Source organism: Cherax quadricarinatus, chromosome 43 (assembly GCF_038502225.1).
Source record: "Cherax quadricarinatus isolate ZL_2023a chromosome 43, ASM3850222v1, whole genome shotgun sequence".
Taxonomy (NCBI): Eukaryota; Metazoa; Arthropoda; class Malacostraca; order Decapoda; family Parastacidae; genus Cherax; species Cherax quadricarinatus.
In genome coordinates this window covers 11,429,770-11,449,177 of record NC_091334.1, presented here as the reverse complement: position 1 = coordinate 11,449,177, position 19,408 = coordinate 11,429,770, and the positions used below count along the sequence as shown (strand labels likewise).

The window sequence follows — 19,408 nt, the reverse complement described above, 5'->3', positions numbered from 1 at the left end:
TGAAAACGACCTTGAAACTGAGCTCAAAGTAGCGGAAATGTTCGATTTTTACCAATGTTCAGGAGTAAATAAATCACACCACACGTCCAATACATGTCAACTGGGGAGTCTAATATTCTTTCACTAGTGCACTGATATTATTTATACCATTTTTACAATAATACAGTAGTCTGCATAACAGTAAATTTTGTATTTTTTGGTATGAATAAAAAATCAAAATAGAAAGCAATAATAATATAAGAGGGGCCTAGAGATGTGACTAATGAACAGAGCATATGTTATTTTAGTGCCACGAATGTCTACCTTGTTTATTCTGGACCCTATTTTGAAATTGGCATCTTTTTTAGTTTGCGTGAAATTGGCCAAATTGCCAATTTCTGACCACCATATTGGGTAGTCGAAATTAGTAAATGGGAGGTTTCTTGTACTCAGCTGATAGATAAAATGGAGTTCTAAAGAAATAGCTATGAGTTTGGTCAACTGGAACAATGGAATTGGCTGAAAATAGGGCTCAAAGTCGGCGAAATCGCCGATACGCATATGTCGCCGAGACTGCTAACTTCGCGGGAGCATAATTCCATGAGGTTTCGACCAAATTTCGAACTTTTGGTGTCATTACCATCGGGAAAAGATTCTCTATCATTTCATAAGAAAAAATAATTTTTTTTTTCAAAAATTGAGCGACATAGAATGACAGTTTCAGAGAGGGGCCTGAAGCAGTCAAAGGGCTAATGCATCTGAGCTCTTCTCTTATACCAAAATATGCAGCATTCTAATTTGCTGAAAATAATCAAGTTTATATCCATGGAAGCTGGTGGTATTTAATACATCAGAGCTCTTCTCCACACTCTTCTCCTCTTATACCAAAATATGGAGGTGGGAATTATAGTGCCTGCACTCTGAAGGAGGAGTGGAGATATGTTGCAGTTTTTGAACTGTAGCATTAACATGACTGGCCAGACAATGATGGAGTGGGTGATGATGAAAGTGTTTCTTGTTTTTCGGGTCACCCTGCCTTTGTGGAAAATGGCCGATGTGTTAAAAAAAGGAGGTATTTGGTAAATACATATGCACCAACGGGTGTTCAGGGTTGCTGAACCAGTTATTTTAATTTATATTTGAAGAAAAATAGGGAGGGTAACCTCAGTGGTGACGAGCTAGTGGTGTAGCTGCATTAGCTCATCACTACACATTTAGCATAATGCCAAGATGTGCAGCATTCTATTTTGCTGGAATATATTGGAGAGGATAACTACATAGAATATATCATTTAATGCTCTGTTGGATGTTGCACCCCTTGTTTATTATTTTAGCCATAAAAAATGCTAAACTCACATGTGCTAAAAGGTCAAACTGTACAGTGTTTGATCACAAGGGAATGTGAGTAGATGGAAGACAGAGATGAACCAGTGTTGGACCATTTAAAATGGCTTCCATTTCTCTCAGACAGGAAATCTCATATTATGGTTAATATAAGATTTTTACTTAAGATTGTATTTTTGGACATTGTAGCGTATTTGTCTATGTAAGTGTATTTTTCTATGTCCATTTGGTTGATAAACTGGTTAATTTATTTAAAAGTGGAAAATGCAATATGACTATGATAAATATTATGTTGCCTGCTTTCTCTCTCCATCACTACCTGGTCTGGGGACTACCATTTAGTATTTGATTATGTTCTTTACAGAGAATACTCTCAAAACACTATTTGTAATATCTAAAACCACACAATCCTATTCCATATATTCATGAGCTATGCTATAAATAATATATGTACTCTGTTATACAGTTCTCTATACCAAAGAGCCTGGGAGCAGCCACAGGACTAGAAAGCTGCAAACCACCCAAGGTCAATTTATGGGAGCCTGCAATCACAAAGTTGCCTATAAACCAAAATTGCGTGAACTACAATTTTGGAAGCAATCATTAAAATAAAGAGTACCCAAGACACTGGTTATGTAAAGTACTGTACCAATAAGCAGTACAGTACAGTGGACCCCCGGTTAACGATATTTTTTCACTCCAAAAGTATGTTCAGGTGCCAGTACTGACCTAATTTGTTCCCATAAGGAATATTGTGAAGTAGATTAGTCCATTTCAGACCCCCAAACATACACGTACAAATGCACTTACATAAATACACTTACATAATTGGTCGCATTCGGAGGTGATCGTTATGCGGGGGTCCACTGTACTTTACATATCCAGCATGATTTAGTGGGGCCCACCACTAAATCTTCTGATTAATTATTAATTAATTGTTGATAATTAATGGAGAGCTAAAGGTATCGAGAAGATGGAGGGAATATTTTGAGGAATTGTTAAATGTTGATGAAGATAGGGAAGCTGTGATTTCGTGTATAGGGCAAAGAGGAATAACCTCTTGTAGGAGTGAGGAAGAGCCAGTTGTGAGTGTGAGGGAAGTGCATGAGGCAGTGGATAAAATGAAAGAGGGTACAGCAGCTGGAATTGATGGAATAAAGATAGAAATGTTAAAAGCAGGTGGGGATATAGTTTTGGAGTGGTTAGTGCTTCTATTTAATAAATGTATGGAAGAGGGTAAGGTACCTAGGGATTGGCAGAGAGCATGCATAGTTCCTTTGTATAAAGGCAAAGAGGACAAAAGAGAATGTAAAAATTATAGGGGAATAAGTCTGTTAAGTATACCTATTAAAGTGTATGGTAGAGTTATTATTGAAAGAATTAAGAGTAAAAGAACATAAGAAAGGAACACTGCAGCAGGCCTACTGGCCCATGTGAGGCAGGTCCAATTCTCCCACTGGCTTAAGCCAATGCCTTAACCCTTAAACTGTCCAAACGTAGATCTACGCACACATGCACAGCGCTCCGAACGCAGATCTACGTTCTTTTTTACATAAGAATGTAAAATCAAACGTAGATCTACGTTCGGAGTGCTACTCGCATGAACATAGATCTACGTTTGGACAGTTTAAGGGTTAACTTAGTCAGGTCTGGTCACATTCACTTAAGGAAGGAACACGGCATCTGACCTAGTAGCACAAGCTACCCAGGTCCAACTCACACCCACCCACACCCACTCATGTACTTATCTAACCTATTTTTAAAACTACACAATGTCTTAGCTTCTATGAAGAACCTGAGGACTTCTATTATTTATACTTCTTGATATGAAGCCAAGGATTCTGTTAGCTTTATTGTGAACACTTATGCACTGTTGTCTTGGTTTCAGATTACTGCTAACCAGAACTCTTAAATCATTTTTGCAATCAGTAATAATAAGATCGACGGAGAGTAGGATAGCAGTTGAACAAGGAGGCTTTAGGAAGGGTAGGGGGTGTGTAGACCAAGTGTTTACAGTGAAAAATATAGGAGAGCAGTATTTAGATAAGGGTAAAGAGGTTTTTGTGGCATTTATGGATTTGGAAAAGGCGTATGATAGGGTGGATGGGGGGGGAGGGCAATGTGGCAGATGTTGCAAATGTACGGAGTAGGAGGTAGGTTATTGAAAGCAGTGAAGAGTTTTTACGAGGATAGAGGCTCAGGTTAGAGTATGTAGGAGAGAGGGAGATTATTTCCCAATAAAAGTAGGCCTTAGCAGGGATGTGTGATGTCACCATGGTTCAATATATTTATAGATGGAGTTGTAAGAAAAGTGAATGCTAAGGTGTTGGCAAGAGGTATGGGGTTAAAAGATAAAGAATCTAACACAAAGTGGGAGTTGTTACAGTTGCTCTTTGCTGATGAGACTGCTTTTGGGAGATTCTGAAGAGAAGTTGCAGAGGTTGGTGGATGAGTTTGGTAGAGTTTATCTGGAGAGAGAGTTTATCTGGAGAGAGTTCCGGGGGTCAACGCCCCCGCAGCCCGGTCTGTGACCAGGCCTCCTTAGGTCAGTGTCCCAGGATGCGACCCACACCAGTCGACTAACACCCAGGTACCCATTTTACTGATGGGGAACATAGACAACAGGTGGAAAGAAACACGTCCAATGTTTCTACTCTGGCTGGGAATCGAACCCAGGCCCTCACCGTGTGAAGCGAGAGCGTTAACCACCAGGCCACCAGAGCCAATTTTAATTTTTAATTTCCAGAAGGAAATTAAAAGTGAATATAGGAAAGAGTAAGGTGATGAGGATAACAAAAAAATTAGGTAAAGAAAGATTAGATATCAGATTGGAGGGAGAGAGTAAGGAGGAGGTGAATATAATAAGATATTTGGGAGTGGATGTGTCAGCAGATGGGTCTATGAAAGACAAGGTGAATCATAGAATTGGTGAAGGGAAAAAGGTGAGTGGTGCACTGAGGAGTTTGTGGAGACAAAGAACTTTATTCATGGAAGCAAAGAGGGAAATGTATGAGAGTATAGTTATACCAACACTTATATATGGATGTGAAGCATGGGTGGTGAATGTTGCAACAAGGAGAAGGCTGGAGGCAGTGGAGATGTCATGTCTGAGGGCAATGTATGGTGTGAATGTAATGCAGAGAATCCGTAGTTTGGAGATTAGGAGGTGCGGGATTACCAAAACTATTATCCAGAGGGCTGAGGGGTGGTTTTTGAGGTGGTTCAGACATGTAGAGAGGATGGAACAAAATAGAATGACTTGAAGATTGTATAAATCTGTAGTGGAGGGAAGGCAGGGTAAGGGTCGGACTGGGAAAGGTTGGAGGGAGGGGGTAAAGGAGGTTTTGTGTGTGTGGGGCTTGGACTTCCAGCAAGCATGCTTGAGTGTGTTAGATAGGAGTGAATGGAGACAAATGGTTTTCGGGACTTGACATGCTGTTGGAGTGTAAGCAAGGCAACATTTATGAAGGGATTCAGGGAAACTGGCAGGCCAGACTTGATTCCTGGAGATGGGAAGTACAGTGCCAGCACTCTGAAGGAAGGGTGTTAATGTTGCAGTTTTATAACTGTAGTGTAAGCATGACTCTGGCAAGACAGTGATGGAGTGAATGATGATGAATGTTTTTTTTTTGGGGGGGGGGCACCCTACCTTGGTGGGAAATGGCCAGTGTGTTAATAAAAAGTAATAAATAATTAATTATTGTCCACTGATGGACTGTGATACTGACACACACACTCAACTTCTAGGCATGCAATTATTATTATTGTAATCATAACCAAGCATTAAACCCACTAGGGTCATATGGTGCTGCATAATAATAATTATTATTTTTTATTAACACACTGGCCATTTCCCACCAAGGCAGGGTGGCAAAAAAAAAAAAAAAAGAAAAACTTTCATCATCACTCACTCCATCTCTGTCCCGCCAGAGGCATGCTCACACTACAGTTATAAAACTGCAACATCCCTCCTTCAGAGTGCTGGCACCATACTTGCACATCTCCAGGACTCAAGTCCGGCCTGCTGGTTTCCCTGAATCCCTTCATGTTACCTTGCTTACACTCCAACAGCACATCAAGTCCCAAAAACCAATTGTCTCCATTTGCTCCCATCTAACACACTCACGCATGCTTGCTGGAAGTCCAAGGCCCTCTTTATTTACTATAAGTACATGTACAAGAATAAGAAGAAGAAAATTGTCAAAGTGGGAAGTCTGAATGTGCGTGGATGTTGTGCAGATGATAAGAAAGAGATGATTGTGGATGTTATGAATGAGAAGAAGCTGGATGTCCTGGCTTTAAGTGAAACAAAGCTGAAGGGGGTGGGAGAGTTTCAGTGGAGAGGAATAAATGGGATTAGGTCAGGGGTTTCAAATAGAGTTAGAGCTAAAGAAGGAGTAGCAATAATGTTGAAGGATAAGCTATGGCAGGAAAAGAGGGACTATAAATGTATTAATTCAAGGATTATGTGGAGTAAAATAAAGATTGGATGTGAAAAGTGGGTTATAATAAGCGTGTATGCACCTGGAGAAGAGAGAAGTGTAGAGGAGAGAGAGAGATTTTGGGAAATGTTGAGTGAATGCGTGGGGAGTTTTGAATCAAGTGTGAGAGTAATGGTGGTTGGGGATTTCAATGCTAAAGTGGGTAAAAATGTTATGGAAGGAGTAGTAGGTAAATTTGGGGTGCCAGGGGTAAATGTAAATGGGGAGCCTTTAATTGAGCTATGTGTAGAAAGAAATTTGGTAATAAGTAATACATATTTTATGAAAAAGAGGATAAATAAATATACAAGGTATGATGTAGCACGTAATGAAAGTAGTTTATTAGATTATGTATTGGTGGATAAAAGGTTGATGGGTAGGCTCCAGGATGTACATGTTTATAGAGGGGCAACTGATATATCGGATCATTATTTAGTTGTAGCTACAGTTAGAGTAAGAGGTAGATGGGAAAAGAGGAAGGTGGCAACAACAAGTAAGAGGGAGGTGAAAGTGTATAAACTAAGGGAAGAGGAAGTTCGGGTGAGATATAAGCGACTATTGGCAGAAAGGTGGGCTAGTGCAAAGATGAGTAGTGGGGGGGTTGAAGAGGGTTGGAATAGTTTTAAAAATGCAGTATTAGAATGTGGGGCAGAAGTTTGTGGTTATAGGAGGGTGGGGGCAGGAGGAAAGAGGAGTGATTGGTGGAATGATGAAGTAAAGGGTGTGATAAAAGAGAAAAAGGTAGCTTATGAGAGGTTTTTACAAAGCAGAAGTGTTATAAGAAGAGCAGAGTATATGGAGAGTAAAAGAAAGGTAAAGAGAGTGGTGAGAGAGTGCAAAAGGAGAGCAGATGATAGAGTGGGAGAGGCACTGTCAAGAAATTTTAATGAAAATAAGAAAAAATTTTGGAGTGAGTTAAACAAGTTAAGAAAGCCTAGGGAAAATATGGATTTGTCAGTTAAAAACAGAGTAGGGGAGTTAGTAGATGGGGAGATGGAGGTATTGGGTAGATGGCGAGAATATTTTGAGGAACTTTTAAATGTTAAGGAAGAAACAGAGGCAGTAATTTCATGCACTGGTCAGGGAGGTATACCATCTTTTAGGAGTGAAGAAGAGCAGAATGTAAGTGTGGGGGAGGTACGTGAGGCATTACGTAAAATGAAAGGGGGTAAAGCAGCTGGAACTGATGGGATCATGACAGAAATGTTAAAAGCAGGGGGGGATATAGTGTTGGAGTGGTTGGTACTTTTGTTTAATAAATGTATGAAAGAGGGGAAGGTACCTAGGGATTGGCAGAGAGCATGTATAGTCCCTTTATATAAAGGGAAAGGGGACAAAAGAGACTGTAAAAATTATAGAGGAATAAGCTTACTGAGTATACCAGGAAAAGTGTACGGTAGGGTAATAATTGAAAGAATTAGAGGTAAGACAGAATGTAGGATTGCGGATGAGCAAGGAGGTTTTAGAGTGGGTAGGGGATGTGTAGATCAGGTGTTTACATTGAAGCATATATGTGAACAGTATTTAGATAAAGATAGGGAAGTTTTTATTGCATTTATGGATTTAGAAAAGGCATATGATAGAGTGGATAGAGGAGCAATGTGGCAGATGTTGCAAGTATATGGAATAGGTGGTAAGTTATTAAATGCTGTAAAGAGTTTTTATGAGGATAGTGAGGCTCAGGTTAGGGTGTGTAGAAGAGAGGGAGACTACTTCCCGGTAAAAGTAGGTCTTAGACAGGGATGTGTAATGTCACCATGGTTGTTTAATATATTTATAGATGGGGTTGTAAAGGAAGTAAATGCTAGGGTGTTTGGGAGAGGGGTGGGATTAAATTATGGGGAATCAAATTCAAAATGGGAATTGACACAGTTACTTTTTGCTGATGATACTGTGCTTATGGGAGATTCTAAAGAAAAATTACAAAGGTTAGTGGATGAGTTTGGGAATGTGTGTAAAGGTAGAAAGTTGAAAGTGAACATAGAAAAGAGTAAGGTGATGAGGGTGTCAAATGATTTGGATAAAGAAAAATTGGATATCAAATTGGGGAGGAGGAGTATGGAAGAAGTGAATGTTTTCAGATACTTGGGAGTTGACGTGTCGGCGGATGGATTTATGAAGGATGAGGTTAATCATAGAATTGATGAGGGAAAAAAGGTGAGTGGTGCATTGAGGTATATGTGGAGTCAAAAAACGTTATCTATGGAGGCAAAGAAGGGAATGTATGAAAGTATAGTAGTACCAACACTCTTATATGGGTGTGAAGCTTGGGTGGTAAATGCAGCAGCGAGGAGACGGTTGGAGGCAGTGGAGATGTCCTGTTTAAGGGCAATGTGTGGTGTAAATATTATGCAGAAAATTCGGAGTGTGGAAATTAGGAGAAGGTGTGGAGTTAATAAAAGTATTAGTCAGAGGGCAGAGGAGGGGTTGTTGAGGTGGTTTGGTCATTTAGAGAGAATGGATCAAAGTAGAATGACATGGAAAGCATATAAATCTATAGGGGAAGGAAGGCGGGGTAGGGGTCGTCCTCGAAAGGGTTGGAGAGAGGGGGTAAAGGAGGTTTTGTGGGTAAGGGGCTTGGACTTCCAGCAAGCGTGCGTGAGCGTGTTAGATAGGAGTGAATGGAGACGAATGGTACTTGGGACCTGACGATCTGTTGGAGTGTGAGCAGGGTAATATTTAGTGAAGGGATTCAGGGAAACCGGTTATTTTCATATAGTCGGACTTGAGTCCTGGAAATGGGAAGTACAATGCCTGCACTTTAAAGGAGGGGTTTGGGATATTGGCAGTTTGGAGGGATATGTTGTGTATCTTTATATGTGTATGCTTCTAGACTGTTGTATTCTGAGCACCTCTGCAAAAACAGTGATAATGTGCGAGTGTGGTGAAAGTGTTGAATGATGATGAAAGTATTTTCTTTTTGGGGATTTTCTTTCTTTTTTGGGTCACCCTGCCTCGGTGGGAGACGGCCGACTTGTTGAAAAAAAAAAAAAAAAAAAAAACATGTACAAGGTATACACGCCTAGCAGACATCAATGACATATTACTACGTATATAGAAAGCCGCTTGTTATGCAAAGCATTTTGGGCAGATTAGGTCAGTTTTGTCCCAGGATGCAACCCACACCAGTTGACCAACACCCAGGTACCCATTTTACTGATGGGTGAACATAGACAATCAGTGTAACTAAACATGTCCCATGTTTCCACCCCTTTGCCGGGAATTAAACCTGCACCCTCACAGTGTGGAGCGAAAGCTTTTGCCACACATCTAGACATGCAAAAGTAATAGGTACATATATGGACCTCCATGAATGGCAAACGTGCATGAAGTGCCTAGCTAGCCTCCATTGCAACCCTGACAGGATGTACGAGCAGCCTGGGCCAGTATGGTCCATTGCATCAGCAAAAGCTTAATTCCTCAAATATTCAGTGAGGTTTTCTTGTATGTTCCAGTCTCTCTAAATGACCAAACCATCTCAACAGCCCTTCTTCAGCCCTCTGACTAATACTTTTAGTAACTCCTAATTTCCACACTACGAATTCTCTGCATAATATTTACACCACACATTGCCCTTAGATGTGACATCTCCACTGCCTCCAGCTGCCTCCTCGCTGCAGCATTTACAACTCATGCTTCACACCCATATAAGAGTGTTGGTACTACTATACTCTTATACATTCCCTTCTTTGCCTCCATGGACAATGTTCTTTATCTCCACAGATACCTCAATGCACCACTCACCTTTTTTCCTTCAATTCTATGGTTTACTTTATTCTTCATAAACCCATCCGCTGACAAGTCAACTCCCAAATATCTGAAAATATTCACTTCTTCCATACTCACTCTCTCCAATGTGATATCCAATTTTTCTTTGTCTAAATCATTTGATACCCACATCACCTTACTCTTAACTATGTTCACTTTCAATTTTCTATCTTTACACATCCTCCCAAACTCGTCCACTAAACTTTGCAACTTTTCTTTAGAATCCCCCAAAAGCACAGTATCATCAGCAAAAAGTAACTGTGCCAATTCCCATTTTGTATTTGATTCCCCATAATTTAATCCCACCCCTCTCACCAACATCCTAGCATTTACTTTTTTTACAACCCCACCTATAAATATGTTAAACAACCATGGTGACATTACACATCCCTGTTTAAGACCTACTTTTACTGGGAAGTAATCTCCCTCTTCCCTGCACACCCTAACCTGAGCCTCACTATCATAAAAACTTTACAGCATTTAATAACTTACTACTTATTCCATATACTTGCAACATCTGCCACATTACTCCCCAATCCACTCTATCATATGCCTTTTCTAAATCCATTAATGCAATGAAAACTTACCTACCTTTGTCTAAATACTGTTCACATATATGCTTCAATGTAAATGCTTGACTACACATCCCTTACCCATTCTAAAGCCTCCTTGCTCATCTGCAATCCTGCTCTCTGTCTTACCTCTAATTCTTTCAACAATAACCTTACCATACACTTTACCTGGTGTACTCAGTAAACTTATTCCCCTATAATTTTTACGATCTCTCTTGTCCCCCTTCTCTTTATATAAAGGAATTATGCATGTTCTCTGCCAATCCCTAGGTACCTTTCCTGCTTTCATACATTTATTAAACAAAAATACTAACCACTCCAACACTATATCTCCCTCTGCTTTTAACATTTCTGTCATGATCCCATCAGTTACGGCTGCTTTACCCCCTTTCATTCTGCGTAATGCCTCATGCACCTCCCCCACACTTACATCCTGCTCTTCTTCACTCCTAAAAGATGTTATACCTGACTGGCCAGTGCATGAAAATACTGCCTCCCTTTCTTCATTGACACTTTAAAAGTTCCTCAAAATATTCCCGCCATCTACCCAATACCTCCAGCTCCCCATCTGTTTTTAACTGACAAATCCATTCGTTCCCTAGGCTTTCTTAACTTGTTTATTTCAATCCAAAAATTTTTCTTATTTTCAGCAAAATTTCTTGACAGTGCCTCTCTCACTCTATCATTTGCTCTCCTTTTGCACTCTCTTTTTTTTTTTTTACTCTCCATATACTCTTCCTTTCTTATATCATTTCTGCTTTGTAAAAACCTCTCTTTTATTGCACCCTTTACCTCATCATTCCACCAGTCCCTCCTGCACCCACCCTTTTATAGCCACAAACTTTTGCCCCACATTCCATTACTGCATTTTTAAAACTATCCCATCCCTCTTCACCCCCCCGTCCCCATACTTGCACTAGCCCACTTTTCTGCCAATAGTTGCTTATATCTCCCCCTAACTTCCTCCTCCCTTAGTTTATAAACTTTCACCTCTCTTACTGTTGCCATTTTCCTATTGTTTGACTATCACAGTAAATTTAATAACCACTTCTATCATTGTCAAAAAATGTAAGTACTAATTGTTTTATTTTAATTTCAGTTTTCACTTTGAGGGACCATGTGGAACAACATTACCCATTGCTCTCGCTCCTTGAAGTTCAGGCTAAGTTAATGACAGATATATTTGTATTAAGGCAATGAAGCTAATTTAGATTAATGAATTGTATTATAATTGTTATGCTATTATAGTATTGTTACCACTAATTTTGCTTACCCTGTATATAAATGCACTCTGTTTAAATATTGATTTTGTTTGATATATAATTAAAAAACATTTTAATCTTTTAAACTTGGGTTCCTGAACTAGGGCATGCCTATCTCTCGGGATATGCAAGGGAACATTAAAGAGGGTACACCAGTGAGTTATTAAAAGTTGTGTAATTGTCATGGATTGTTTTAATATCTATGTATTAATATTCAGTATTTATAGACAAATACTGAGATGCCCTTGTTTAATAAAAAATATATCAGTGCTATGCTTGCACAGAAGTACACAGATACCCAATACATAGGAGAAAGAAACTCACGATGACATTTTGATCTGAGTTGGACTAAAAAGTCATCATAAGTAGGTTTTTGTGTATTGTTCCAGTTCTGTTGTAAATTTTTATTAATTTTGAACAAAAATACCCAGTACATCAAAGTATATTCTTATTGTAAAAATATCTATGAGGTGTGTGTAGAATTAAACAGGCACAAAATTATTGATCTGGGTACAATTTACACATTGGCAATTTCACCCACTTTGAGTCCTATTTTAAGTAAATTTATTTGCTCATGTCAACCATATTCTTAGCTATTTTACTATTTTGCCTTCCCGTTTAACAGCTGAGCACAAGAAACCACTCATTCAACTGTCAGAGCTATCCTATAAAGTGCACATTAAGTTGGTAATTTGGCCAATTTTCCACAAAATGAAAAAAATTACAGTATAAAAACAGAATCCAAAATAAACACTGTAGGCCTTAGTCAGTACAGCAATATTTCCTCTGTTCATTAATTATGTCCCCAGGCCTCTCCTATATTATACTTGCCCTCCATTTCAAGTTCCACAAAAATTGGAGTTTTACCCTATTTCTCTAATAATAAAGACAACCAGGAAATGATTGTTCCTGGTTTATGGCATCCAGGTAACTGAAGCAGACCTAGTAAAAACCCATAAAATAGTCTAGGGGGTGTAGGGAGGCCTTACCTGTTCTCAGAAAATTGTCAAAAATCAAATATTTGTGCCACTTTAAGCCTGATTTTAAGCTAATATTTTAGTCCTGAAAAAAACAAAATCACACTATCTTGGTAGTATGTATGCCATTCTGTCAAAAGATACCAAGAAACAGTCAATAAAGCCATCCTAGAAAACACCTCAAAGTTGCTATTTTAAGCCAAATATTCCCACCATGCACTGCATGGAGCAGGATTTTTTTTTAGGCTGTGCACACTCATTTCACAGACCTATTCTCTCATATCTAGGCAAAAATTTACTGCTCACAGCTTATCTTAGGGAGTTGAGCTCAAAACGAAAAGCTACATGTGCAACACTGGTGTCAACAACATAGATCTACATGTGAGACAGTAAATAGGTTAAACATGGCCTTAGCAGTGAGGAGGGTGGATGCTGTGAAGGTGTCATTTTTTATGGCAGTGTGTGGTGTGAATTTCAGAGAGTTAACAAGCACAGATATTAGATGGTGTGCCAATATTTAGAGGGTAGAAGAAGGGTTAGTGAGAATGTTTGATCATTTAGAAAGGATGGAGAAAAATAGGATGACTAAAGTGTTTATAACAGTGGGGTGGAAGGAGGGAGTAGGGGTTGTCCAAGGAATTATTGGAGGAGCAGAATGGAGACAGTTTTAAATGGTAGGGGCTTGAGCATTTAGCAGGCGTGTGTGAATATTAAATGGGAACAAGTAAAGACAAGTGGTTTTTAGGATTTAACATGCTATTGGTGTTGATTGCAAGGTAACATCTGTGAAAGGATTCAGGAAACTGCCTAGTTGGATCTGAGTCCTGGAGGTGAAAAGTACAGTACAGTGCTTGTACTCTGAAGGAGTATTATTTTCATCAAATGCACCAGGTTATAAAGTATGCAGTCTGAAATTATCTTACCTTGCTGGGATACAGCAATAAACCTGTATGGGTCATGAGTAAATATAAGCCTCCATCAAAATATAACATCTTTATTCTATTCATGGAGAGCACTAAACCCAAAAGCATCAACCAGCACATGGGGAATGAGAGGCAAATGGATTTGATCCATTAAAGAGGATGGTACCTCCAGTTTCCTGGATCAAGAGCCCTTCACTTGAAGGGTTAATTTGGAGAATTTTTTAAGGTCTTCTGATTGGTCTGCCCAAGAAAAACAGTTAAGTAAACTCTTGGTTAGGTTGGTAAATTAAATTAACAGGACATTGTGAAAATTTTAGCAAGTTTAGGCAAGGTTGCAATAGCTGTAGTGCTAAATTCAATATTTTCACTTTCAAAAATTGCATTTTCAGTTTAACCCTTTCAGGGTTGACAGGCCCTCTCCCAGACTTGTTCTCAAGGTTGACAAATTTTCAAAAAAAAAAAAAAAAAAAAAAAAAAAAATTCTTATGAAAAGATAATCTTTTCCCAATTATAATGACACCAAAAGTATGAAATTTGATGGAAAACTTACGGAATTATGCTCTCGTGAAGTTAGTGGTCTCGACAATGTTTACACATCGGCGATTTCGCCCACTTTGAGTCCTATTTTCGGCCAATTCCAGTGTACTAGTCAACAAAAATCATAACTATTTTGCTAGAACTCCATTTTTTTCTATTGAATGAGTACAAGAAACCACCCATTTACCAATTTCAGCTATCCAATAAAGTGGTCAGAATTTAGCAATTTTGCCAATTTCCAAATAGGGCCCAGAATAAACAAGAAAGACATTTCTGGCACTAAAATAACATTTCCTCTGTTCATTAGTCATGTCCCCACGCCCCTCTTACATTCTTTTGCTTTCCACTTTGAATTTTTATTCTCACAAAAAATAGAAGATTTACTGTTATGCAGACTACTGCATTAGTGTAGAAATGGTATAAATAATATCAGCGCACTTGTGAAAGAATATTAGACTCACCGGTTGACATGTATTGGACGCTTGGCATGATTTGTTTACTTTTGAACTTTGGCAAAAATCGAAGATTTCTGCTAATTTGAGCTCAATTTCAAGGTACTTTTCATTGTAAAACCAATCAGAATTGTCTCAATTTCTGTAATATGTCTTCTATTCTATAAAATGAGACCAGGAAAACTAGAATACCATCATAAATACCACACAAAAATACAGTGCAAAGTCGCTTTTTTAAACCAAAAACAAAGTTTTTTTTTCTCATTACGCACTGTGTGCTGCAGGATTTTTTTTTATACTGCTCACACTGACCACATAGACCCATTCTTTCATATGTAGGCCTACCAGCTTTCTTTCACTAAATTTGAGGGTGCTAGAATTTAGGCGTACTAGTACGTCAAAAACCCTGGTGCGTAAGCTGTACTAGTACGTCAGAAACCCTGAAAGGGTTAATCTCTGGGGAAAGTGAAGTTTTAGGCGATCCAAAAAGATGGACAAAAATGTAAGACTCAAAATTTCAGTACATGTACATGTATATGAACAAAATATTAAATTGGAATATACTGTAACTCTCCTAATTCAGACTATAACAATGCTCATAGCTGGCAATCACTAATCCAGAAATAGAACCAGTGCAGCAGATTTCTGTAATAAGCAAAAATGCACACAAGGTTACATAACTTGGTGGGTACAGTGAGGGTGCTTTGTCATTGATCTTCTGAAAAAGTTATTAGTTCCAAATGAACACAAGATATTAACAAATTTTACTGGTGTTGTAGGTAAAAGATGTATGCACTGACAAGCTGCTTCTTCAGTCCTAATACAAAATGGATCGTAAAAATAATGTATGTAGTTCAAGAGGTCAGGCAAGAATAGAAAGTAGGGTAACATATCAGAGGTAACTGAAGAAGCCACGTGATGAAATATTTCCTAATAAATGCCTTGATCAGTACATGTGTCTTTTTGCCTACAACTTGTCAGTACCACCATACCAGTGCCCCCACTTGCAGAAATTTTTCTCTTATAGTGTGATAATAACCCTGAATACAATTTTTTCTTTTGATCTGAATTGACAGTTTTTAAGATTTAATTTTTTATTTTAAATACAACATCTCCATAACTCTTCATTACATAAACAATTCATATACATACTGTAGTTCAATCCTTGTTACTGTGTACATTATAATAATAATAATCAAAAAGAAGTGCTAAGCCACAAGGGCTATACAGTTACTGTGTACAGTATCTGGAAAGATTTATGTCTAATAGTAATTATAAAAGAAGAGCCCCAATTTCTTACGTTTTGCACTTATGACAAATATTCAATTTAATTTTAAAATAACTGTTTTCAGTTTTTGACCAGTAACCAGTGATTTAATATTTAAAATTTTCTTAAGGCTGAATTAATTTTTTTATCTTAGTTTTACTAAATGCATTCATAATCTGTGTATGTTTTCTATATGCAGGTATAGAGAGCTCACATTTGCTATAGATCTGATATTTACATTGTTTGAGTGGGTTGTGGTAACCATTTAGCTGTTCCCATGTACTGGACATGTTCAGTGTGTGAGGCATGGGACCTCTTACCACACTCTCCCTCACACAATTATGCTTATCACTACCCTCTTACACTACATACCCACTTTCCCCCTCCTCCTTTCTCTTCTACTCTCTACCCCTTCTTTCTATGAGTCCAGCTAGTGCCTGCCACACATGTACTGCACTGTACCTGCTCTGTTTAATTAGCATGCATAAATTAACTGACCAATGTTAATACTATTTATAAAAAAAAAGTACTAAATGTGTGGGTGTGAAACAGAAACCTGAAGTTGTTTTACATGATAGCAGGATTGCTGGTGTCTTTTTTTTCTGTCTCATAAACAAGCAGAATAACAGGTATATCTTGCTACTTCTACTTGCATGTAGGTGACACTACACATGCACGTACAGTGGACCCTCAGTTTTCGTGTTTAATCCGTTCCAGAGTGATCGTTGAGAACGGAAACCATTTTCCCCATGAGAAATAATGTAAATCCAATTTATCCATTCCGGACACCCAGAAGTATTAAGAAAAAAATTTTTTTTTTACCTTAAAGATAGATTTACATGCACAAAAGAGTGAACATTCAACATGACACTTACCTTTACTGATGGCTGTTGTTGATGGACGGAAGACAGGTAGGAGGGAAGAGGTTATTCTTTGGAAAGGGAATCCCCCTCCATAGGGACTAGGCACCACATCCTTATTTGGGGTCACTTCCCTCCTTTGCTTTTTAGTACCAACTTGAGAGTCACTGGACCCCTGTCGCACAAAATAGCTGTCCAGAGTGCTCTGTTTCTGGCATTTCTAAGATTAGCCTAAAATGGGACATGGAATTGTCGTTGTAAAAGTCACCAGCACGGATTGCAACAGCTTTCTCAGGGTGATGTTCTTCCACAAATGAATGCACTTTAGTCCACATTGTACAAGAATGGTATACATTACCGACAAGATGAAATAAAGACATATGTGCAACATCTGGGTCTCTTTATCCAGTGACTATGCCCTCGTCTGCTACATGTCCCATTTCCACCTGATGTTAGTATATAAGCGTCAGGCGTCTTGCTTCCGATTCAGAATCTCCACGACTACGGTGCTCTTCGCATCAACTCCAAGGTTGAGGGACTGATTACCTCATCTTCTGTACATAGTTCTACTGTCTTCAAGTTATGTCCTGGAATTTGTATTGATAAAGCCACTGGCTGGCAAAACGTCTACAATAAAGATACCCAGATGTTGCACATATGTCTTAATTTCAACTTAGTCCACACTGCACTAATCTCCTTAATCTTTGAAGAAGGCACCTTCTTCCATCTCTCTTCCTCTTCTTCTGAAGCAATTTCCTGAGCTGTGGTCTGTTGCTGTTGCAGATGAAGCTCTTTCAGCTTATCAGTGGTTAGCTCTTCATTGTGGTCCTCCATCAACTCTTCCACATCCTCGCCACTCGCATCCAACCCCATGGAATTCCCCAATGTCGCAATTGATTGCACAGCAGGTGTAGGGTCGACAGGGTCAGCCTCAAACCCTTCAAAATCCTTCTTTTGGGCACAATCTGGCCACAGTTTTCCCCAACCAGAGTTCATCGTCCTGGAAGTCACTCCCTGCCAAGCCTTATCTATAAGGCTTATGCAGTGGAAGATATTGAAGTGATTCTTCCAGAACTCTCTTAGGGTCAATTCAGAGTCCAAGGTTATGTCAAAGCACCTTTGAAACATTGCTTTGGTGTACAGTTTTTTGAAGTTTGCAATGATCTGCTAGTCCATGGGCTGGATGAGAGGAGTGGTGTTGGAGGCAAGAGCTTAAATGTTACAAAACTGAATTCCCTAGACAATTGGTCTTCCAAGTCTGGAGGATGTGCAGGAACACTGTCCATTAACAACAGGCACTTGGGTGGCAATTTATTATCCAGGAGGTATTTCTTCACACTCGGGCCAAACACTTCATTGAGCCATTCCAGGAAAATTTCCCTAGTGACCCATGCCCTACTGTTAGCCTTCCACATCAAACACAATTTACTCTTGACAACAGTTTTTCTTGAACACTCCGGGATTTTCAGAGTGATACACGAGTAAAGGCTTCGCTCTGAAATCCCCAATAGCATTACCACACAACAAGAGAGTTAGCCTGTCTTGGGAGTGCCTTTTCCTCCTGTGTGTAGGTCCTCTCTGGCATTTTCTTCCAAAACATGCCTGTTTTGTCAAAATTGAACACTTGTTGGGGTTGGAATTTTTCAGCCTCTACATAACCTTTGAATTCCTGCACAAATTTTTCAGCCACTTGTTTATCAGAACTGGCACCTGCACCATGCCTTACAACACTGTGTATGCCACTTTGCTTCTTGAACTTTTCGAACCAGCCTTTGCTGGCCTTAAATTCACCAACATCAGCACTCATTTCAGGCAGTTTTTTATGAGATCATGCAACTGCCTTGCCTTTTCATAAATTACTGACTACATAACACTATCTCCTGCTAACTCTTTCTTTCTGATCCACACCAACAATTTCTCCACTTCTTCAATTGTTTGGGATCTCTGTTTGCTTATCGCATTCACCCCTTTCGCAACATCAGCTTCCATGATTTCTTTTCTCTTTGCCACAATGGAGCTGATCATTGATGGCACCTTCCCATACATCCTGCCGAGTTCAGCAATGCGTATGTCACTATCATATTTTTGAATGATTTCTTTTTTCGTTTCTACAGTGTTCCTCACTTTCTTTACCAAAGAACTGGCACTAGGAGCTTTCTTTGGGGCCATGGTGGCTTATTTAGCAGTCACACACAATAAAGAAGTGCCAAAAACAATGGATTACAGTGGAACCTCAAATATCGAACTTTCTTCATTAAAGATGGCTGTTCGAGTGCCGTTACTGAACGAATTTATTCCTATCAGGAATAATGTAAATTAGATTAGTTCATTTCAGACCCTCAAAAATACACTTATAAAAGCACTTACAAAAATACACTTACATAACTGGCTGGGTTGGGAGCAGTTCGATATATGAGGTTCCACTGTATTAAAAAATGTTTCATATGACCTGGCAGGGTATGTTCACTCACCAAGAAACACGCGACACTGCCTGAGAATGTGTGTGGGAGACGGCTTTCTCTGTGTGCTGGGCACTGGACAGGTTCCGTACAATCGACGAAAACGGAACCAAAATATTGACGGAAAAAGTTGACGAAAACAAAAATCGGCAATAACGGAGATTGATGAAAAGGGTGGGCCCACTGTACGTGCATATATATTTATACAACCATCTGGGGTTTCTTCTATTTTCTTAACAGTTCTTGGTCTTTATTTCCTCTTACCTCCATGGGGAAGTGGAAAAGAATTCTTCCTCCGTAAGCCATGCAAGTTGTAAGAAGCAACTAAAATGCCGGGAGCAAGGAGCTAGTAACCCCTTCTGTATAAATTACTAAATTTAAAAAGAAGAACTTGCATTTTTCTTTTTAAGCCACCCTGCCTTGGTGGGACATGGCTGGTTTGTTGAAAAAAAAAAAAATGTACTGGACATGTATTGGACATATATTATTAGTTTAAAAATGAAATTAGATACCAAATATTATGGCAC

General features: G+C 39.0%; 1 protein-coding gene across 1 annotated transcript in view; it reads left to right on the top strand.

The window, feature by feature from the left end:
• The window catches only part of LOC128694119 (NAD-dependent protein deacylase sirtuin-5, mitochondrial), a 31,259-nt gene extending 19,352 nt beyond the window's left edge, over positions 1-11,907 (top strand). The window contains exon 6 of the mRNA XM_070093574.1: positions 11,244-11,907. Within this exon, the coding sequence (XP_069949675.1) occupies positions 11,244-11,298 (55 nt within the window). The 3' untranslated portion in view covers positions 11,299-11,907. The remainder of the gene's footprint in view (positions 1-11,243) is intronic.
• The last annotated feature ends 7,501 nt before the right edge of the window (positions 11,908-19,408 follow it).